Source organism: Chamaea fasciata, unplaced genomic scaffold (assembly GCF_029207755.1).
Source record: "Chamaea fasciata isolate MVZ Bird 193981 ecotype frontalis unplaced genomic scaffold, bChaFas1.0.hap1 SCAF_1, whole genome shotgun sequence".
NCBI classification, from domain to species: Eukaryota; Metazoa; Chordata; class Aves; order Passeriformes; family Sylviidae; genus Chamaea; species Chamaea fasciata.
The window spans coordinates 49617386-49640966 of NW_027094086.1; the positions used below are offsets into that span (position 1 = coordinate 49617386).

At 42.6% G+C, this 23581-nt stretch overlaps 1 protein-coding gene across 1 annotated transcript; it reads left to right on the forward strand.

Annotated features, from left to right (window-relative positions):
* The first annotated feature begins 1866 nt into the window (after positions 1-1866).
* Positions 1867-7286, forward strand: MYL12B (myosin light chain 12B). Its single transcript, XM_066182940.1, has 4 exons — positions 1867-1973; positions 2237-2435; positions 2627-2788; positions 6491-7286. The coding sequence occupies exons 2-4, from the start codon at positions 2252-2254 to the stop codon at positions 6661-6663; spliced, it is 519 nt and encodes a 172-aa protein (XP_066039037.1). The 5' UTR covers positions 1867-1973; positions 2237-2251; the 3' UTR covers positions 6664-7286.
* The last annotated feature ends 16295 nt before the right edge of the window (positions 7287-23581 follow it).

Below are 23581 nucleotides of genomic sequence, written 5' to 3' on the forward strand. Positions count from 1 at the left end.
CTGCAGAAGTGAAACACTTAGAACAACATACACCGTGACAGGTATCATGTAACACCCTTCTAATAGCATGAAAAACAATACAAGACAGAGTGGCATGTTTGCAGCAGTGGTTCAATTTAAAGTAACTGATGAAAGAAGTTTAAGATATCAGATAGCTTTTCATAATTAAATTTCAACACACAGTTCAGTTGTTCAACATCATCATGGAGTATTTTATTAACTCCCTTAACATCTTGATATTTCTACTGCTTTTCTGCCCACTCATACTTTGCATGTAATTATCTTGAAATTATGTGCCACGTCTAGTTAGCAGATAATTTTTTACCCAAAACTTTTTCCATTAATAGGCTTTCAATTTAGCAAAGTTTAGTCTTAGTTTCTATTGGACTTTGAGGCAGACTTTAGAAGAGTGATATTAAAATTAATTGGGGAAGCATTATCAGCTAATTAGGCCAAATTCTCAGCCCTCATGAAATAACTTCTGATTTGAGAGGAGAGCAGAGACAGAAAGTTGGGCCTCTTGCCAATTAAAATGCCTCCCTTCAAATCTGAGACTGCAACTTCTAGATTACATATTAATAGATTACATGTTAATTTCAGTAGGTCCAGTGGCTAAAAATGTCGTTCACTTACATTTATAAATATAATTGATAATTTCAGCCAAAGCTTGTATGTCTATTTCTTCCTTTCACAGAATGATCAATGTTGGAAGAGACCTTTAGTCTAACCATCAACCCAGCACCACCACAATCCCCAAGTACCACATCCAGACACTTCTTGAACACTTCCAGAGATGGTGACTCCACCACCCTGCTTGAGCAGCTTACTCCAGTGCTTGGCCAGTGCCTTTCCTCCTGAAGAGTTCTTGTTTTCCAAGACAGACTGTACACCAACAAAGCCCGCAGCAGGAAGGAGGGGGATTCAAAGAAAATGATCCAGCAGCGCAGCTGTCCCATCTGACTACTTCAGGACCTTTTTGTGCACTAAACAACAGCTTTCCAGAAGCCCAAGCTATTTACTTGGAACTGCAACAAGCAACATGGGAATAAGCACTCCCTTCGGAAAATTAAAAAAATGTACAAGTGAGCTAAAACCGAGCAGCTTCTGAAGCAATTTCAGACACCATCCCTAAAACAGCTTGTAAAACAGTTTTCATCCACTAAAAACAGCTTGTATCTCAATTTATTTGAGATCCTACATCAAATGATGAATGGAAAAATAAGTGTCATCCTATTTCACTATGAAAATATATGCAAAAATAAATCCTCCAAGTCGCCTTACAATTTATGGCTGCGAGAGGCATGAAGCCTCGCTCCGGCGGGAGCACCCACTTAGAAGACTTTAAGATGCAATCTGGAATTCTTCTGATCCCTCAGGCGAAACACGAGGAGGACCGAAGGTGAGGATAACACCTCACACCCTAATCCGGGCGGGACTCTCCGCAGGATGAGGAGGCTTCCTTCACCTCCCCGATGTGGCATCACCGTGTGAACCTGGGCACGCCGGCACCGGCTGCAGCAGCAGGGAACGACGCTCCACCTTCACCGTGCGGAGGTTTTACGTGCACAAACCAAACACCCCACGGGGAACCCTCGCTGACCGCAGCGGCCCTCCCGCGCTCCGCTCCCACGGGCCGTCACCTTCCCTCCCCTGCAGGCGGCGCTCGGCATCCAGCGCCGCCGGCCGCCACTTCCCCCGGGATGCTCCAACGCCGCCGAGGCGGGGGGGCGCAGGGAAGTGGCCGCGGGGCCGTGCCGAGCCGGCCACCGCCCAGGGAAGCCGGGACGGTCTGCGATCCCTAAGAAAAACCCCCGGCTGCCGTCTGGCAGCCCTCCCGCCGCCTCTCCGGGCGCTCGTCCCCATCCGCGGCCTGGCAGGGCGATGGTTTCTCCAGGAAGCGCCGCAGCATCCGCCGGTGCCGCTTCCTCCCTTCCGCGTCTGCCCCGTACCCGGTCCCCGCAACCACCGCTGGGGTGAGCGTCCTTTCAGGACTAAGATTTAAGTTACTTTACGTCTTGTAATAATGCCTCTTTTTCTGGTTTGTTAGTCTGTCGTTCCTTTATCCATATGTTCTGCTTCTCTCTTTCCCTTCTTGGAAATACTAGGGAAATACGTTCTGATGAGAGGAAATGAGAGAGCGTTAGAGGCGCGCTGTAACATTAAATCGTGATACTTTTTCTTTTTTTAAATCCTAACTCTGATCTTACTGCATTACTGTATTTCCTTCTCTCCCTAGTGTCCAAAAATCAACATGTCTAGCAAAAAGGCAAAGACGAAGACCACCAAGAAGCGCCCTCAGCGCGCCACTTCCAATGTATTTGCCATGTTTGATCAGTCGCAGATCCAGGAATTCAAGGAAGCCTTCAACATGATCGACCAGAACAGGGATGGCTTCATTGACAAGGAGGACTTGCACGACATGCTCGCCTCCCTTGGTAACGTCCCTGTGCTGCTCATGCTTGCCAGGCCAATTTGTGCTGCAAAAATCAAAATACTGAGTTTGGGATATGAGAGGTGTGGTGTCTCTCAGTTTGTGTTACGCTCAGTTTGTATAAACGCTAAGTTTGTGTTGACACTACTTTTTCAGTTTGAAAGCTAAACCAAGTATGAATCCCTTTCTTTGTAGGAAAGAATCCAACGGATGAATACCTGGATGCCATGATGAATGAGGCTCCGGGCCCCATCAACTTCACCATGTTCCTCACCATGTTTGGTGAGAAGTTAAATGGCACCGACCCGGAGGATGTCATCAGGAATGCTTTTGCTTGCTTTGATGAAGAAGCAACAGGTACGTGGGTGCAACTCGACTGCTTGGCAGGGGTGTGGCTGGGTTTTTGTGTTCGTTATTTGGGTTTCTAAACAGTATGCTGATTTTTGCACGTTTATTAATTAAATATGAGGTGGTAGTCCTAGATGCCATATTCTGCTAAATTACTGAGTGAGAGTAAAATTTGTGTGGCTGTTCTGTATCAGTACTGAGGACTATTAGGACTGTTCTGTAAAGCTTTGAAGAAGAGTGCTTTAACTGGGCAGCATGTATGCTCCTCAAAGTGTCAAACAAGATGTATTTACTCTAAGATGAGGAATTCATATCAGTAATGTGTGATTTTTTATGGCCTTAAAAGGTAATGATGGGAAATCTGTCATACAACTAAGTTTGTCCCCCCTCTGCAGTAGGTCTGAGATGCATCTAAATTCTTCAGATGTTTAATATTTCAAGACACACTATCCAGACTTCATAAAGTCTTACAAGCCCTCATCTGGCTGAGCATTCTTCATGGCTCTGAGGACAAATGTCATGCCCTCACCTGCAGCTCAATTTGCTTTCGGATTGCAGGAAGGGCTGCAGTCTTAGTGGTCTAAAGATAAAACCCAGGTGGGGTGTAGAAGGCAGAAATGACAGATTGGACTGACTTGAAAAGCAAGATGAAGGGAAAGAGTAAAAACACAGAGCTCAGTTTTACTATATCAGACTTCCAAGGTTGTGCCTGTAATCTTGAAGTTAGAGTTTATGCTTTTATGTATTTATTCACCTAGGCTGAGATTTCTGAGAAGTGTGTGGTAACTGGGGATTAATCCATAGGGCTGTTCTGTGGAATTACAGAGTATCTGTGCTTTGATGTGTTGTGAACTTGTCTTACTAGCTCACATTGAAATTTTGTAGTCTCTGTACTAGAGATGACACTGCATCTACACATTTCCTCACAACTGTCCACCACAATATTTTAATCTAACCAGTCGAGCTATGCTCTGCACTTTTCCATCCGTTTCAACAGCTGTTTTCAGTCTGTGTATTTTTAGCACCTTTTGCCTTTTCAAAGAGCATCCCCTTCCTGCAGAGGTGTAGGTAAACAGACTTTCTGTTGGTAAGGCCTTTTCAAATGTTAATGGACTTCCTCCCTCTCAAGGGAAATCTCTTTACCATCTCCTAGAGAAGGAAGTTTTGTTAGTAGGTTAATTATTTTCTCTCCACAGGTAGTCTGACTCACTGTGTTACTGTAGAGGAATTTTTGTGTGTGCACCAAAACAAGAGCCTGTGAATTACAATATAAAGAACATGGTTGTGCTGCCAGTTCTTCGGAACAGAAACTTCTATGTCTGTCTAAACAATAAATTACTAGTTGGGCACCCATATACTGATACTATTGATTTTAATATCTCTCAGCTCTGTGTGATAAATGTTTTAGCCTAGTCCTGCAATGATTTGAGGATACTAGTTTGTTCTACAGTCTGTTTTGTGTCTTATGCCATCCTCAAATTTTAACCAGGAAACCTGTGAGATAGTTATGCTGTTTTATTGAGTTTTGATTCACAATAGTGCAAATGAAGTCTTCAAAATAGCATGTGACGTGTTTGTAGAACCCATGTTATGTTAATCCTTTATTGATTTTATCCTCTTATGTTACTTCCGTTTAGTTTGTTCCTTCTAAAAATGTACAAGAGCGTTTCCAGCTATATCAAACTCTTCTACTTCTTTTTTTCATTTCATGGTCTCCACATGTGTGTTTGTTATGGGCCTGATTTTCTAGCTCTACATCAGTGTAGGTCTTCTGAAAGGGAGTAGTACAAATCAGATCCTATAGATGAGGATAAGGTAGGACTTGTTAGGTTTTACTTACATTCCCTATATTGCCAACCTAGCTAGTTATGTTGCTTCCGCATTACTGTCATGTGTAGTGCTATGGAATTGGTGTAAAAGTTGGATCTGTCTGCATGTGGAGTATTTTTTATCTGGTCTTTGATCATGCATTGTCGTCTGCTGTGTGCTGCCTGCAACAGGCTGAATCTTAAGTTTTGCTTCATTTATTTGTTATTCCCCATCCACAGCTGAAGCTGTGTGGGAGGGAGAGGAGCCCTGTTTGCTTTACAGTTTGTTGCTGATAAAACTTGTGGCGTATTCCTGGTCTGGCAGCCCAGTTCAGTGTTCAGACAGCTACCTATTCAGACAGGAGCAATTAAGTCCTTGAGGTTAAACTTGCAGCACCAAAGGCCTTGCATTTTTTGAATACTAATAATTATGTCATCTCTCATCACTGCTTGGTCTCTGCAGGGCAGCAGAATGAGTGTCTAATCTGTTTAGCTGCCTTTTCCCTCTTCTTTACACCTGTCTTCAAAGAGAAAACTCCAAGGTTTGACCTGATTAGGATGGGCCTGGCTAACTGAACATTCTCCCTATTTCTGAAGTAGGATTGCTGCTAGCCTTCTTCATTTGCAGTCAGTAGCCAGTGGCTGGTCTACACTGGGATATGGTGCTGTTTTCATTAGCATACGTTGAAATACATTTCTTTTTCACTTCCCCTACCATACACCACCCCCGTGCTAATTTGTCGTGCTCATTGACTGCTTTTTGGTCTCTTCAGTCCCTGTTTGGTTTTGTGTCACTAATGAACTCTGCTTAACTTACGCAACTCTCTCTCCACAGCAGCACTTTTTTATCACGTTCTCATTCAATCTACATTAGTTGGTGTGAGTGTCTATGTATGTCCAGATGTTCCACAGAGTTTACTTTCTTACTCTTCTTGTTGGAATCTACTTCTACCTCAACTGTTCTGTTCCTGACATGTCTCTAACTAAAGTTCAGTAAACAATTTCTTTCTCAAATGAAGCGACTGTTGTGCTGCTGAACATGTGGCTTGTTGTATTTCAGCATTTAGCAGTTTCTGCATTCTACTGTTTACCCTTTGTTATGCGTGTTTCCTTTTTTGTCTCTAAATTTTCCTGGAATTATTTGGCAACTGGTGGTTCTGCCCATCTCTTGAAATAGAATTAGCAGAAGATACCTAGAAACTGCTCATTTTTATATCTTCGTTAACTTCCTCAAAAATCTTCTGCTCTTTTAGCGTAAAATAAATAATACATCTTACTCTTTCTTTTTACTGGGTTCTCCACCTTTACCTGTCCACCATAAACATTCTTCCTGCCTCCTGAGCTAACTTGCTCAGTCCTGTCTGAAAGTCTCTTCTGCTATAAACTCCTCCCCTGGACCCTTGCCAGGAGTTCACTGTATCCACATAAACTGCCTCCAGCAACAGTGTTGTGCAGCACTGAAGAGCCAGAGTGGTTATTTAGTCCCCAGGGGAAACTAGTTTATAGAGGATGTGCAAATATATCTAATTAAGGCAAGAAAAATATAGTTCATTTAAGAGAACTGCTTATATAATGAAGACTAGCAGTGACAGGAACTTGTTTTTCCACTTTGAGCTGTTGAAAATCAGTAGATGGAAATAAGTGTTATTATACCACAGCAGGTCAGGCCCTGTCTTCAAAAATCTGTATGAAATGCATTAAATTTCCTTTCCCTTTGCACTCAAGGAATTTCTTTAGAATTCAATTAAGGAAACTTTTGGGGCTCTGTGCAAATGCAAATGTAACATATTACATGCTGCACTGGTTAATTGACTGTCTGTTGGCATGTCTGTGCTGCTGCTTTCGGAGACCCAGCTAAGCGGCTCAGCCTCCCTTCGGTTTCTCTCTGCATGTCTCATTGCAGGGTTCATCCAGGAGGACTACCTGCGGGAGCTGCTGACCACCATGGGGGACAGGTTCACTGATGAGGAGGTGGATGAGCTCTACAGAGAGGCCCCCATCGACAAAAAGGGCAATTTCAACTACATCGAATTCACGCGCATCCTGAAACATGGAGCAAAAGACAAGGACGACTGAGCAATTCCCTGGATACCTGCGGATAGCACCTTTAATTTTTTTTTCTTCTCACTAATTTTATTTCTCAGGATCTGTTTTTTTTTCTTCTTGTTGGGACCTTTTGCATTCATTTTTAGCACTGCATCTTCTTCCTCTGTGGATCCTGAGGCTGCTCGGGCACACCTGCACCTTTGTAATAAGACTGGAAAGTGGCAGGGAGAGAGAGGACGGCTTGCAGTGATAGAGGTTGAGGGGCAAAGATGTGAGAGTTTGGAGGCCTGGATAAAAATGTCAGTGCTACTCATCCTAGCTAGATTAATTTTACATTTTTAATTTTAATTTTTCAAACAAATCATTGTCTACTAAAAGCATAATTAAAATTTTCATGCGAGAAGTATAATGTTTCTCTAATGATATCTGTAAATATTTTTGCAACTGTATGCACTCATGTTGTTACCTATTTTTGCCTTAAAAATTATGCATAAGTCACTTGAGCGTACTGATGTTTGTACTTCAGCAACTGAGTATTTCACCTGCTACTGTGAGCATACACATGAAGAAGAAATTCCCATCCTTCAAATTTTAGTGTATTGTAAATTAATCATTTCTGTCCGAGACTTGCACATTAAACATTTTAAATCTTATGGATGTAGTTGAGCATATATTTTACCACCTCAGTGCCTCTATTTCTTGATGCTGAGTACTATATTAATACCACTTTAAAAAAAAACTTATAATGTAAATCCTACTGGTTTTTTATAAACAAGATCTCATATATGGGTAGAGTTGCTTGAGTGATGCTTCTTACCAGATTTGTGGGGCTGCTGATACTGAATTAATGACATTTCATTGCAACCATCTATTTCTTTCTTTTATATTTCTGTTTTTTTCAAAGCACAGTAAGAACAGGGCTGGATGAAGGAAGAAGGAAGGTGTGCTGTCTCTGTCCTTCTTGTTTTCTGTCTGAAAATGTTATTCTTGATTTTTAAATGAAACAATATACACTATATTTTTAAGACTTCCTGCTGTGAGTGGTGTTCTGGATGTGTGAGACTTGAGGCATTCCTTTTTGTTCCATTTCTCATATTTGTATTCTCTATAGTTTTTGTGGTATGGAAGGCATGGCAGATTTGCTGCTGTGTTCTGAAGCAGTTTTGCCATAATCGGAATGCTTGTGGTCCTGTGGTTTTTTTGTCTTGAGAGAAAGGATGATCAGAGCTGACACTTCTAGGAATTACATTGTTAGTCCCTTCAGAATTTACGTTACAAAATTAAGAAAAGTCATTTGGCTGACAGCATTATGCTGTTTCTTGGTAGGCTGCTGTTGCGAACTGAACTTTTAAGAAATGTCACCAGAGGACAGTGATGAAAGCTCTGGAGCTCCAGCTCTACCTCAGTCCCAGGGAGCTTTGCCGAGGCGTGGGAGCTGTGCACACAGGATGACCTGATCCCTCTAACTGTGGGTCTGTACCAAGCTCATGGAAAATTAGAGAGAGGGGGGAAAAGGTGCCGAACGGAATCAGCAGAAATCCAAATCCTTCACAAATATTTTCCCTGCGTCACTGCCTTTTTCTTTTTTCTTTTTTTTTTTTTTTTTCCCAGAGAAATACTTACGTTCGGAGGGGGCAGAGATTAAAAACTCGAAGAAGAACTTGTGTAAACTATCAGTGAAATTAGTACCGATGCATCTGAAGGAGGCGAGGTCCTGCGGCCACCGGCCGGGGCCATCCCCGGAGCCACCAGTAGGTGGCAGCACAGCTCCCGGCACGAACGCCGCTGTGACGGGAGAGCGGCTCCCAACCCAAATGTTTGTTGGTTTTGGTCGGGGTTTTTTTGGTTGGTTTGTTGTTTTGGTTTTTTTTTTTTTTTTTTTTTTCAGTCCCGAAAAGCTCGTTTGGTGTATCGTGCATAGGGGGAAAATATGCTGCGTTCCCACAGAAGTCCTGTTCCTGCCACAGCAGAGGCTAATGGTGCCAGGATTTTTCACATTGCAGCTCTTGCGCGTGTTGATTTTTTGGCTCTTTAATCAAACTTGTTCATCACAGAAGAGAGTAAAACAAGGCCTCTGCAAGCCGTTGTTACAGGCCTACATGCACAGACACACGTGGTGTGTGTTTGGCACAGATTGGGTTTCAAAAGGACTTAGGCCTTCCATGTAACTCAAACCAGAGACATTGCTCCTACATTTCACTTCTCAGTATCTCAGTGAGTGCTCTTCCTCTTTTGTTAAGATTAGCTTTGAAAAAAACTACCCCAAATTCAAATGTATGTGTTTGCATAACTTTGTTTACATACGAAAGACTAAAACGTGTGATATAAACTAAACTGCTGGGGCTCAGAGTGAGGCAGCTGGTATTTACCTACAGCAATAAATGCCAATTGGTAAACCCCCAGTGCTTCCTTAAGGGCCAGGGCTGTGTTGCTGTATAGCAACACCTATATGCCATTTGGCCTTGAGATGACGAATTGTAGTTCACTTATACTATTGTTCTCAGCCTTGCCTTCGGCAGAATCCTGGTTTTACTCTCTCGACTTTAATGGCACTTAATGTTCTCATAAAAACATGTCAGAGAGAATGATAAAAATGGATTTTTGGTGTGTAACTCAGAGGCCTGGGATTTCTGTTGCAAAGAAATTTTAAACCCCTGCTCAGCTCTGATGCAGAGGGTGCCCTAAAGTCTGTGTGTGCCTGGAACAAGCAACGCTGGTTTTATAGACTAATTGCAGTTCTTAGTCCTGGCAAAATCATTCTCAGTAAGAGCCACAGAATTTTCAAGTGTTCTCACTGAAGTGGGTCAGCAGAACATGAAGGCATTTGTCATGGGATGTCTTTCTCATTTTATTTTTGTTATTAATTCAGCTGTTTTGTAGATAGGTCACTTGAGTGGAGGGCGGGAACAATGTGGCCTTGAATCCTCTCAGCTAGAAGAGAGAATTAAAAGTAGGTCTGCAACATTCAGACTGAATGTTAAACCACTGAACAATTGAATAAGAGAGGGTGGAACCATCACAAGCAGCTGTGTTTCTAATTGTGCTTTCTTTTTTCTTTTTTTTCTTTTTTTTTTTTTTCTTTTTTATTTGGCAAATGAAGGAGCTTAGGCAGTGATCCCAGAAGAAGGAATAAAAGTGATCCATTCTACCTTGAGAGGACTCTTTCCTGCTCTTCAAGGTGAAGTTCCCAAAAGCCATGACTCACAAGTGGGGCTGGGATGCTTGTTTCCTGTGGCTGCAGAGGCAACAGAGCTGAACCCTAAATGAGTTTTAGCTTATAAACCGTTTCCTCTCCAGGACTGTTTGTGAGAAGAAGTGCCTTGCCAGGGAACTGTCTCACACATCCTGTATCTGGCTTAATGCCCCCCCTCCCCCCCCAAACTCCTGCCAGTGTAGGTAATAACCTGTAAAGGTTCTCTCTGTCTTTACTCTGTTTGAATACTGTGTTTTGTAAGCTGCTCAGCACCTGATTACCCTTGAGCAACTCCGCTCTCTCCGTACCGGGGCAGTCACTTTGCCAGCTGTGCTGTCGCTACATGTGAATTACAGCCCCAGCTCCTGTAGAAAGGGCAGTGGTGACTCCTTACCTCCTCTTCAGTATTTGATGCCGATGAGGTTCAGCAGATCCTTACTCAGTTCCCTTGTTTTAATAGTTACTAATTTTAGCACCTAACTCCCCTGTCTGGGCAGACAGCAGCATCTGTCCGTGTGGCAGGCACAGCTCACTGTGGGCAGGACCGATGTAGTCGAGCATTCTTCATTTGGATACCAAGTAGCCGGTATTTAATGCAGCCGTGTCCAAATGTCAAATAGAACGGTGCTTGTTCTAAAAACCGCCAAGGTCTGGAGAGAATTCCTGTCACCAGGGTGGTGGTGCCTAAATCCCAAGCACTCGGTCTGACCTTTGTGGACGGTTTCCTAGCGGCAGGCAGGGCTCGTCGTGCTATTCAAATAACCCCAGCTAACTGCTGACTCATCTCTGGTTCCACTCGGCACATCCCAGTGCTTAAATATAAAAATTGTTTCAGTAGCACTCTTTAGCTGTGAAAGGCGAACCTAACCAGAGTTCCTATGTAATCATCGTGAGATCAGAGGTGTCATGGAAATGGTGTAATTAAAAACATAAAAAAGCGTTCACATGACTTTAATAGGGATGCATACCAGTCCCAGCAGGCTTCTTTCACTGAGTAGGTAAGACTTGCAAATTAAAGATACTTGCAGCTGGAAACTTCCTTTTCAAATAACTGCAGGTCACTGTGACATTGGAAATGGTTGCAAAAAGCTACAGTGAGACCACAATCATGGCACGCTGCCCCCTCCCACGCACATGCACAAGATTTCCTGGGAAATTTGCTCAGCTCCATGCCCCACAACCCTAGCAAGCTTCAAAGCTACAGGGCTGGAGTTAGTTAAAAGGAGAGTTGACAAGATTCATGTTAGTAAGATAAGCTCATGAACTTTGTGATTCATTTTTGGAAGAGAATTAAATGGAACAAAATTACTTGCAGTAAGTACTTGCCTGTTTATTTCTTTCACAAATTCAGAGAATAAGGTATTGTATCTTTATTAGAACCTGAGATATATGTTGTGCAAAACACAAGTTATAGCATTGTTACTGCTATCCTGTTAGTAAAGAGGGGAGCTTGGTCATGAATCTAAATCCTCCCACTTTGTCCACCCTTCGTATCTGCTAATTAAAAAAATAATAATAAAAAGGCAGCAGTGCAATTTTTAATTGTCAGAAGACAGCATTTCTTTCAGACTTTGAATTTTTTGTAACCTAATTGAGCACAACTCTATAACTTAACCAATGATAACTAGTTTTTCTTCTGTAGAAAGTCTAGAAATGCAAACTGTTGTTATTGATGTTTTTTACCATCTCCATCTATTCTATGGCCACTTTCCCCAGGTGGGGCACAGAACAGCAGCACTGTTACAAACGTATTTGGGGGTGCTCTACTACAGGCAGACCTAAGAGGAAGAAGGAGTCATCAAACTTGTACAAAATGATGAGTAAGGAATACACTGCAAAAATGCAGAACTCTGATTCATTTGCTGGAAGATGGCACAGGGCTGTCTGAACCCCAAAGAGGAGGATGAACTGTTGCCATGAAGTGCTAGTTACAACTGTGTGATAAGGATAACACCTGCAGCTGAATTTGGAAGCAAATTGCTATGTGGATAGGACAGTAATCAGAAGACAGTGATGACACTTGATAAAAATATTTGGTTCTACTCAGTTCCTGTTGCAAAGTATGCAGCCTGCTGTCCCTCAAATTTTCTGTCCCAAGCTCTGGACACAGATTTTGGGTATCTGACTAGCCATCTAAACTGATGAAGATTAAAATACCAGAAAAGAAGATAGGGGGTGAGGCACACAAGCATTTCCTGATGCAGCTGATCAGAGATACGACTCTCTAGTTGAGCTTCCAGTAGTCAGACTTCTCCAGAGGCTGGACACCAATGCCCAGTCAACAATTTATATAGCCCCATGCTTTGGCAGCTGACAGCAGATTTTCCAGAGTTCTGTTTTCTATTTGATGTTTGACTCCTCTCCTCCCATCCCCTCCCATCCCTTGTGCAAGCACGTAAATGCCTTCCACATGTCAGGGGCCTGCATCTACCCTCTCTGTTACAAGCCTTACATATGCTGAAGGGTTAAGACCTTCAAGCAAGAAAGGCATTCCCTTCCCTACTTTGTGTACCACACCTTGGGCCTCACTTTGAGATAAGATTCAAAGCATCTAATAAGTTGTAAGGCAGGCTTTGCAAATTTTGATGAGCAAAACTTCACCTCCAGGATTAAAGAGTATTTCAGTGTCAGCTTTTAAAATGCTGGCAAGTATCTAAATGGGACAGCAGTACCTCAGGCGTTTCAGGCTCTGGGGTGAAAGTGCAGATCTTGTGCACATCTCTGGATGCACAACACATGACAGAACTGTCCTCTGTGGGCAGTGGGTGAGTGGAGGAGACTTTTGGCTGATGCTCTTACTAGTGATGCCTGGAAGATCTTACCCTATGCCAGGTTTTCAGGGTTGGTAATTATGCCCCTTCCACTCTTGATCTCAAGAACTTGCTATGAAAGAGCAAGTATCAAACAAAAGGTGCTGGCTGCTTATTTTCACACTACTTTCCCAACTTGAAATGTTCTTTACACCTCTGTGATTGACTGGATTATTCCTACCTAGGACAGATTTTGTGTTCACACACACCCTTTGCAGGAATGTTTTTGTTACCTAGTGGTGGTTTGTAAAGTGTCTATAAAAGCAAGGAAAGCATTTGGGAGATGCTGTTATGAACAAGTTAGGGTATGTTTATTTTAGTTATTTCTTCTCATTCCAATTCCTCCATGCCTCCCTTAAGCCAATTAACAGACACTGCTTCTACAGGCAAAGTATACTGAATTCACTGAGGCTCACTTAAAAAGACCATTTCAGCAACATTATTCAAGTTTCCAATATCTATCTTTACATACCAATACGTATTTCTGGCTCATTTCTTGACTCTGCTGTTCTTTGCTTTGCTTTGGGGCCTGGAGGTGGGGGGAGTGGGGGCTTGTTTGTTTGTTTAAGGTACAATCTGCTTGAGTTTTAGCCTCTAACCACTGTTACATTAATGACTTGTCTGTACAGTTTGGCCCGTTTTATTTCTGATGCAGTTGAAATTTTCATTTGGTGAACTTTCTTGCATTTCTCTGCTATATGCTGCTGATGTCAGACACCTGTGACATCTGTATGTTCTTACATGGTCCACAAAAGTTCATTCCAAACTTTTGTTCCTAAAAGTTATGGACAAGAGCACTGTATGAAATCTATTTAGAACAGAAGTTGGCTGGGGGGTAGGAGGTGAGAAGTTTTATCCCTGGAAATAAAAGCAATGTGGCATGAAGGTATTTGTAATATGGGTTCCTTTTAACGAATCTTAGCCACTTAGTTGACTAAAAGCATTAAATTGGTGTTTCCATAAAGTAAGTAATTAACTTTCAACACAGAAAATTAAATTGCCTAAGATTATTACACAGCTATCTGAACAATACTTCTAGTGTCTTGTTGCTTTTATTGCTTTGTTGCCCCTGGCATTTTGTGTGTAATCATCCAGACACCATGAGACATATTGATTAAATAATTTGGGGCACTTTGCACAGTACAGTCTTGTTTTATATAATCTTATGCAATAACTTATTACTCTAGCCAAGTCCTATGTAAGAGCAGAGCTAAGAGAAAAACTTTGGGCAATGCCAGTCTATCCTGTCATCCATAGTCAGAAGTAGTTTAGACTCCTGAAAAAAGCTACATCTTTACTGGGAGACAGACAGACAGACTCCTGAGTTGACTTTAGTAGATATTTTTATATTAGGCTGAGCATATTTCCTCTTAATACACTGAAAAAAACTGTTTGAAGAGCAACTTCTGTGCCAATGCTCCCAGAGCTCCAGAGAGGTGAGCAGTGCTCCATATTTCTACAGTGTTAAGCAGAATGGGGATTGGTGTATGAGTGGGAAAATTAAATGTTTTATGGCATTTCCATGATAAAAGTAATAAGTACTTTTTTAGTAAATGTCACAAAAGCTATGTTTAAAGAACACTGGGCCTTCTCCAACTCATTGGAACATCAGTTTCACCTCTGGCTTGGCTAGGCTGATTTAGCACCCTTCTTCCAGAAAGGTTCTAGATAACAAGTGGCAACCAAAATATTTCAAGGCTGCCTTATCCTCTCTTATCCTACAGCTTAATGGCAAAAGGAGACAATTGTACTCTGTTTGCTAACTACATGTTGTGCTTTAATCTTGCATTTTGACTTACGTTGTCATGAAGTTGCTAATCACATTCTGTGAGGCTGTCTGCACAGCCCCTCCACACAACTCTGGGCTGCATTGCCACAAGAGAGCAAATACAAGCACTGGCACCTGTCAATAACTGCTGTTCAGAGGGAAGTTGTCCCTTTTGCCAGCCAGTGAAACATCAGAACTCCAGGCCAGTAAATAAATGCTATTATACATCACCTGGGCACCAAATGGTCTGCATGCTTTGACTGTAGCTGAGCCACAGTTCTCCAGGCAGCTGGTTGAGAGACCTGGTTTCAGCCTCAGTAGCTGTGTGCTTCAGCAGCAGAAAGGCTTCCACACTGGTGTGCCCTGAAGAGAATCAGGGAAAGCCTCTCATCAAGTACCAGAAGGATTCTGTTCCCCTGTGGAAGTGCCGAAGTTTCTGCTGACCCTTCTAGGTATGGGTGAACACATACCCCTCCAGGGTACGGCTCTGCTCCCTAGGGTATCTGCAGCTCTGATGCCCCTTCAGAGAACACAGCTTCTACTCTGGTAACTGAAACTGTGACTTAAATCATCATCTCATCTCATCTCGTCCAGCTTTTATTACATCTTGCAAAAGAAGCCCACTCTGCAGTGGAGTCTTGATTTAGCACCATGAATGGACAGAACTGTCCCATGTGCATAGCTGGAGGTGACTGGGTTAAATGTGTCAGCAGGCTGAGCTCTTCCATGGAGGGAAAGAGGAAATGAAGTCTGAACCAGTATGTGTTAGTGAGCTACTAAGAGCCCTCAGAGGTTCTCAGAGGACCTCACACTTAACCCAGATAATGGTAGCTGCAGGTGGCTACAACAATGAATCACATATGGGACAGTAGTGCTGAAGCCTCAGCAAATCTGGTTTTATAAGCCCAGGAACTCAACTCAACTAGTAGTCCACTATTTTATTTACGTTATTTTATTACCTTATTTATTTACCTTGCCAAGACACCCTCTGTCCCTGCACTAACAGCCAGCCAGAGTAGAGCATCCTACTGCTATTTAAAACACTGGGACTAGGACAAGATGTGTTGGCCAAACCCTAGCCTACATCCATACAAGTAAATCCAGTATGTGTACAAGTTTCACAGGGAAATTTGGCCCTATGTCTGCAACTCACTTTTTAACAAGTGAAGATCTGTTTCCATCCCAAAGTGTCTGAAAGGTACTTCTGTTTTTTCAGAACATGAGATAATTACAGTAATAAATGACTTCATCCTCTACCAATAATGTCTTGCAAGCATGGATACATAGGTTTTGCAAAGGAACTTAAAACTTTTAGTTTTCATAGTGAATTTAGCCTTCAAACTCTTAGCAGAGTGTACTGTACTTTCCTTCTCCTAACCTACCTGTCTGATTGTCTGGAGTGGTCTTTTAATTTTTTCTTCCAGAAGACTCACAACATATCTAATGCATTGGGCTGAGCTGAACAGCTTGATTGTCATTTCCAACCTAAAGCCACGTTTGTTCTACAATGTGACAGTGTCTTTGGGCCTAACTTGTGTCCTGCTCCTTTAGAGCCTGCGTCCAGCAATATGCTGAATGTGTTTAGCAAGGGTGGACAGCATGAAGTTAAGCACAAGCTCAGTGGCATCTCACACAAAATCACAGCTGATGAAATTCATGCTTTTTGCATCTCAGATCAGTATCTAGAGGTTGCATATGGCAAATTGAGACCTGACTGCAATTTCCTTTTGAGCCTGAGAAGGCTCAAGGATCATATAGCAGGAACTCTTTTACAATGAGAGGTTTTTCTACTGTTCCTGTTGAAGCTGGACTTTTAAAAAAGGGTGGAATTCATTGAGAACGAGGAAAAGACAGAAAGACAGCATTTTTGCCTGGCTCTGAAACTCAAAAGTTTCAGGGATACTTGGGCTCCTTCACTGTAAGGCTAAGAAACTGAACTCTTTGGGGTTAATGACTCAAAGCATTTCCCCATTTGTGGAGATGCCCGAGTGCTTTGTTGAAATGGAGGAGGTGAGCTTTTGTGTGTGTGATGGCTAACCTCTGATCTGATAAGACAGAGGGTGAATGATGGGCTGTGAGTGAGATAGGAGAGGGATCCTGTGGAGATAGCCGTGCCACTTGTCATGGTAAGTTGTCCTCCCTTGCAGAAATCTCTAGGTTATGGGGCTCCTCCTTCTCGCCGCCCCTCCCCCCCCCCCCGACCCCCTCGGGGACATTTGGTGATAATCTCTGCTGATGGGACATAATGGGCCATAACTGACTCAATTGCCTGGTGTGATGGGCAGCGGTGTTATCTTAGAAAGTGTGAAGGACTCCCAAAGGATCCCATGATACATCATCCAGTGTGAAGCTCCCCACCCCACCAGGGAGAGGTGCCTAGGCATTCCCATTTGAACAGGAATATAAACCCAATAGATGTTGCATTCTGTGGATTTCCCCAGGATTGTTCCCACCACCTGATGGATCCAGTCTGCAGCCATCACTTTGACCAAGACTGAGACCATCACATATTGAAATTACAAGAACCAAATCTCTTTGAGAGGCCTATGGTGCTGGGATCTTTCTACTCCTATTCTTTCCTTCTCTTTCTTATGCATTTTCTGAAGCGATATTTTCATATTGTCATATCACTATAGATAAAAACAACACTAACAGCTGCATACCTGTTTCCCTTTGCAAGCAAATTGTTCTAAAATAAACCCTACATACATATATTTGCAAGGACCAATGACTCAGCATCATTTCACTCTAATCTACCTCAAGGGATTTATAAACAAGAACCTGGGCTAACCGTGCTTTCAGGGACGGGTTGTAACAGAGGCCCAACTCAGTTTATGCATTGTGTTCAAACAAAAAATTCCTTGTAGGAAGCTAGGCCTGCCATCTCTCCTAGGAAGTGCTCTAATTAAACTGTAAAAGTGTGTTCAGAATTATGTTCTCCTTTCCACTTTCTTTTCTACTTTGTACACACTGTTATTGTTGGCATTTCTTTTTGTCCAGTGAAGTATTGGACAACCTAGTATGATGGTTGACACCAGTCTCATTTTTGCATATAAAATTTTATCTTTCTATGGCTAGTACTAGTGAATTACAGGTGGAAACTTCATAATGCTTCATTAGTCATTATGGCAGTTCCTAACAGAGGGTCTGAATTATTCAGGACTATTCCTACTTCAAGGAATACATTATTCTCATTTGTGGAGGTCTGGTGTACAAATAGATGTTATGATGGGATGCCATCCAAAGGGACCTTGACAGGCTTGAAGGGTGGGTCCACATGAACCTAATGAAGTTCAAAAAGGGCAAATGCAAGATCTGGCACTTGGGTCAATGCCAGGCACAAATATACAGGCAGGGGACCAAGTGAATTGAGAGCAATCCTAAGCAGAAAGACTGGAGGTATTGGCTGACATGCCCTTGCAGCTCAGAAGGCCAACTTTATCCTGGGCTGTGTCAAAAGCAGCATGGCCATCAGGTCGAGGGAGGTAATTCTCTCCCTCTATTCTGCTCTTGTGTGACTGACTACACCTCGAGTGCTTCATCCAGCTGTGGGTCCTTAGCACAGGAAACATATGGACCTGTTGGAGCATGTCCAGAGGACGACTGTGAAGATGATCAGAAGGCTGGAGCACCTCCTATGAGAACAGGCTGATAGAGCTGGTGCTACTCTGCCTGAAGAAGGCTCTGTGTAGATCTTACAGCACCTGCCAGTATCTAAAGGAGGTCTGCAACAGGGTCTTTTTACAAGGGCATGTAGTGATAGGACAAGGGGGAACAGATTGAAACTGAAGGAAGAGTGGGTTTAGATCAGATATTAGGTAGAAATTCTTTACTGTGAGGGTGGTGATATACTGGAACATGTTGCCCAGAGAAGGCCCATCCTTGAAAGTATTCAGGATGAGGTTCTGAGCAATCTGGTCTAGAGAGAGGTGTCCTTGCCCATTGCAGGGAGGTTGGAACCAGATCATCTTCCAACTCAGACTAGTCTATGATTTTATAACTGGGGAAGCAAATTTACATCAAAAATTCCCCCACTGGGGCAGGGTCACAAGGCAAATCTGGACCTGCAATTCCTAGTAAAACCCCAGCAAAGTACAGCTCTTACACATTCTCTGTCTTGACCTGCTCCCTCTTCAAACAGTTCTTAAACATTCAACAGAAAGATGACCAAAGTCATATATAGCAGGTACAGCTTAGGCCTATGATATGTGGAAAGTTGTGGATGAGCTCCTCAGACTCCTAGAATGGTCTTCAGTGCCAAAGCACCTTCAATGCTTTAATCCCAATTTAGAGGAATTTGCCAAGCCTATATGACTGTAAAACACTGGGGGAGAGAGGGTGGAGCATACCAAATCTGTGCTACAGATTGTGCCTGCTTTTGCTCAGGTTCCTGCCTGGCCTCACCCTCCAAAACCATTACTATCATTTTTTTAATGTCTTGTTTCTCTCAGGAGAGCTGTTATGCCACAGCCCAAGCATACCAACACTCAGGACACCATGCCTTTAAGTAATGGAGCATTTCCATGCATGGCTTTTCCCTGCCCTCAGCTCCCCAGCCAGAGTGTCTCTGGTACAGCACTAATTTGAGAGGGATGCTTTCAATACACTCCCATTCTATCAGCTTACCATAAAAGAGAATGCCAGGACAGTGGCCAAGCACTGCAGGGAAAGGGGTTTAGAAGTGCCTGAGTGAGTGAAGTCATTCATTGACCCTGCTCCATTTTTTCCAGATGTGATACTTAGGGTTTGTAATTGCAGTAGGCTGTGTAGGTCCTCTGTCAATGTTTTTACAGTGTACTGTGGGAGAATTCATCTGTCCCACCCCAGATCCTGACAGAAATAGCATGGGTATGGCAAGTCATGAAAGTGAATTGGCTCTGGCTCTACATTTGTGGTTCCATTGGTGGCAAGGCATTGATCCAGTGGTTCACTCTCCAGTGTATAAGTTATGCAACAAGCCTTTTTGTCTGCAATTCTCCTTTTAAATTGTCTAGAACCAGTAAATTGAGCCTATTTTGCACTCCAGACAGATCCACCTTCAGCTGTCTGAAGCAGGCAGCCCTTTCCATATCTGCTGCATCCCAATACATCCTGTGTTTAGCTTTGGTGCCCTGCAAGTCAGCACATTCCCCTTCCCCTGGCACACTTCTGCACAAGTCTGCCTCCGCTCAGCTTTCTAAGCCAATTTCAGCGATGTCAGCCTGTGGCTTTCAAGCTCTGGTTTCTATCTAAGCTCTGTGAATCCATAGACCTGCACAAGACAATCTGTTCACAGCTCCTGATCCAGCCCAAGCAGTAAGAATGTACCCAACTGAAATACTTTTTGGTGCAAGCTGATGTAGAGTCATTGAACTGCTGCTGTTGGAAGAGACCTCAAAGATCCTCAGATCCAATTGCTAACCCAGCCCTTGTCATATTCAGAAATGAACCATGTCCCCAAGTACTGTGCTCACAGGTTTTTGAACACTTCCAGGGATGGTGATTCCACCACTTCTTGGACAGCCTCTTCCGATGCCTGACTACCCTTTTAATGAATAATTTTTTCCTAATATCCAACCTAAACCTTCCCTGGTGCAACTTGAGGCTATGCCCTCTTGTCCTATGTTATTACCTCAGAGAAAAGGCTGATCCCCACCTGGCTACAACCTCCTTTCAGGCAATTGCAGAGAGCAATGAAGTCACCCCTGAGCCTCTTTTCGTGATTGCAGAGGAGAAAGAATTAGGACCAAATATCACAGTCTGATACAACATTTCTGGGCTTGCATGGAAAAGAAGTTACAGTACCAAAAGGGAATCACTATGGACTAACAAGGAAGATGTCTGCATAACTAGTACATAAGCAATAATCAGTACACAAGGCAATACCAAGTTCACGAACACATAAGAACTATCAAAAGAAAGCATAAGAAATAAGTTATTAATTACCTACTGTGACATATTAATAAAAAATTAAAATCAGTTTCAACTGTATTTAGTGAAAACCCTAGAAAGATGAAACAAAGGTGCTTTCATGATTTGCTTGCTGAAAAGGCAGCTTTTTAGAGTCAAGAGGAAGCAGTTGCACTGTCAACATGAAAGGAGCAATTGATCAGAGGGAAGTGCAGAGGGGTTCCCACCACAGAGCAAGCTGAGGAATTCTGTGCAATGGACAATAATAGTGATGATGGAGAGCCCAGAACAAATGTTGTAGAAGGGGTTCTTAAGTGACTGGAAGGGATGAGGGTCTTCTGGAATGAGTCAGAAGGAGGCAAAATAGTAGTAGAAGTTGAGGGGGAGGGGCTGAAGGAAGGAGAGAATTTATTACAGTGATCAAAATTCTTTGCATGTGGATCAGGGAAAAGGCCAAATGGGAAAGATAAGCTGAGTAGAAGATAGAAGTTACTGGTATTGGAAAGGGAGCTGGAATTATCAGTGTCTTCTGATAAGCTGTGAATGACAGAAATTAGTGGGCTGCTGAGAGCAGCAGAGAGTAATGTGGCATTAGTATATGTGACAGATGAAGAAAGCTATTATCTTCATATTTTCTACTTAAGGATCCCAAATTACTTTATCCTGCAATACCTTGAGCCTAGGAGAAAGTTTTTGGTCTTGAAAGGGGATACCAATAAGCCAAATATCACAGTTCAGGTTCATAATGGCTATATGGCTTAGCAAGGGACTGAGCAGATGGTAAAATCTGGCTGAAATAGGAACAGTATATTCAGAAAGGCACTGACCAGCCAATTTCTGAGTGTGAGACAATGGAAAAACATCCAGAACACAGCAACATCAGGTACTGAGCCCACGAGTGATTTTGGGAGACAAGCAAGAGAACAATTCCCAACAAGGGCAAGAACAGAACTGACTGTGTTGGAGTGTAATCAGTCTGAGGCAAAAAAAAAAACACAAAAGAAAATTCAGATTAAATCACAGGTCATTTCTGCTGATTTGCTTCATTGAAAAGTTTATTTAGTATTTCATGTGGAAATCAAGAGTTTACGTTTTTTGCACTCCCCTGTGGTTTTAGCAATGTAACCCAGAACTCTGACAGCCATTTTAAAGTAAAAATAGGAAACTTCCTGGAAACCAGAAGTTCTGCTATCCATATGGCTGGCACAACCCATCCAGATGTGTATCCAACAAACATGCACAAAAAATAACACCTTCAAGTTAAAATTCTGTCATCTTCTGTGCCCTGCTGCTTTTTCTACCTAGAAAACAGGTGTATAGATCAAGTCCCCTCTTTTCCCTCTAATGAGTACCCTCCTTGTGTGCTGCCCCTGGGAGAGAAGATGAAGGCAAGGAGAGCTAAAGGCAAAGGTGTGTGGGGAAAGAAGGCATTATCAAGAGAAGGGTGCCAGCAGATAAGAAGAGGAAGGGAGGAACAGCTCATGGATCTCATAGTTTGGCAGTGCTGCACAGGGCACAGGTCCAGGGGAGGGACCAGGTAAGCACACATGGGCTGTGGCCAGGACAGCTGGGTTGGGAAGTAGCCACAAACTCCTGCAGCTGGAGAGAGAAGGTGACAGACTCCCCTAGCACAGATGGCACTCCCCTGTTTCTAATTTTTTCTCACTTGGCCTCTTGAATTTTTTGAAGCAGTAGGTCATCATTATTCACGCCAGATTCATTCTTACCCTGGAAGTGACTCTACAGATTTCAGTTAAGATGTTAACTGTTTGGACACAAATGTGTCATACAGAGCACTGAAAGGTAAACCTGTCACCTAAAAGAGGTGGGATAAATATTTTGTACACCAAAGAGCTTCCTGTGTATAAGTTTTATTGAGGAAGGCTGTGTGGCAATATCATGACATGACTATGATCAGGGCCTTGGGTGCTGGTTAACATAGTGATGTTATCCTGCTTGGGCTTTCAGAGGAAGAGAGACCAATACCACCAGTAAGGTCCTACAGCAGCTATTCACAAAATAAACAACCAAGTCCATAAACAGTAGTTCTGAGGTGGCACCCAGATCTGGATCAGGAACTGCCTGTCAGCATTTGTGCCCAGAGGACCTAGCACAGTGGGGCTTCAACAGAATTCCTCCTGCTTCCTGAATGGCTGAAAATATTGGACCCCATGTGTTCTGCTGGCTCCCTGCTCCCTTCCACATTCTGAATAAGAATAGGAATCAACCTGAAAGAAAATTAGTTATGTAGACTGCTATTGCTGCCCTTCAGAGAAGGGAAACAAGCTAAAAAGCCACACAAAAGCTGAAATTAAAACTTTTGTTTTTTTTCCTGACTGGGTGCCCTCCGGAGCTTGTATCACTCATTCTGATTAGGAGGGAAAACATTTAATATACATTGAAATATTTTTGGCAAGAAGAGAAAAAATATGCTATATGATGGATGTGGTTTTAATTACGCTTTGAAAGTTTGGCTGAGTGGAACAGTAGCAGCAAAATAGTTTACTATTTAAGCTATTCCCCTTACAAACTAAAAATAAGGCTTTTCTGCTTAGCTAAATATTAAGATGACATTTCACTACAAGTTCAATCATCAACTCCCAAAGTTGCTCTCTCTTTACTAAGAAAACTTTTGACTTGCACATTAAAACAATGATGGGTAAAAATGATCTTGATCAGTCACTCATGGATCATCTCCTCCTGTTTATTCAGATGTCAGCCCAGTATCTTTTCCTTTCCCCATTACAACTATCACTTTAATGCAGGAGCTCTTTAATGATGACTGATAAATGCAAACAGAGAAAGAAAAGGTATTTTTCCAAGGAATTACTGCACAGCACTAGCACTGCAGCAAGCACTCAGTGTTACAATGTGTTAAAAGCAATTTTGTGCAGCAAAAGCCATTCAGCTGAAATTATTTGCAGATTTCCATTTTCAATTCCAATTTCACATTCTTAAGATGTCCCATTTGTGGTCTGAGTCTAAAGAAGAAATATTGATCTTCCTTTTGTTTAAAAATTATTTCTGTTTCAGACTAGAAGTATTTTGTTGCTGTCAGAGTTCCTGCTGTTCTTTAATCTATGGATGTTGTGGATAACAGGCTGGACAGAACTCTAGAATTCCATTTATTCTGGTGAAGGTCTCTGAACTTTAGAAAAAGTACTGGCAATATGGGGATCCAAATACTGGACTTGGACTGTTCCCATTTGGTCAGGATATGAGCAGTTTTCCCTTTTTATTTTCATTCTCACCCTGGGGGTTGGGTTTCTTAGTCATTCCTTTATACAC

Bases quoted from the DNA above. Each gene is read 5' to 3' on its own strand.
- MYL12B (XM_066182940.1), top strand. From the start codon at position 2,252: ATGTCTAGCAAAAAGGCAAAGACGAAGACCACCAAGAAGCGCCCTCAG. The intron at 2,436-2,626 runs GTAACGTCCCTG...CTTTCTTTGTAG, and splicing joins CGACATGCTCGCCTCCCTTG to GAAAGAATCCAACGGATGAA. The intron at 2,789-6,490 runs GTACGTGGGTGC...GTCTCATTGCAG, and splicing joins CTTTGATGAAGAAGCAACAG to GGTTCATCCAGGAGGACTAC.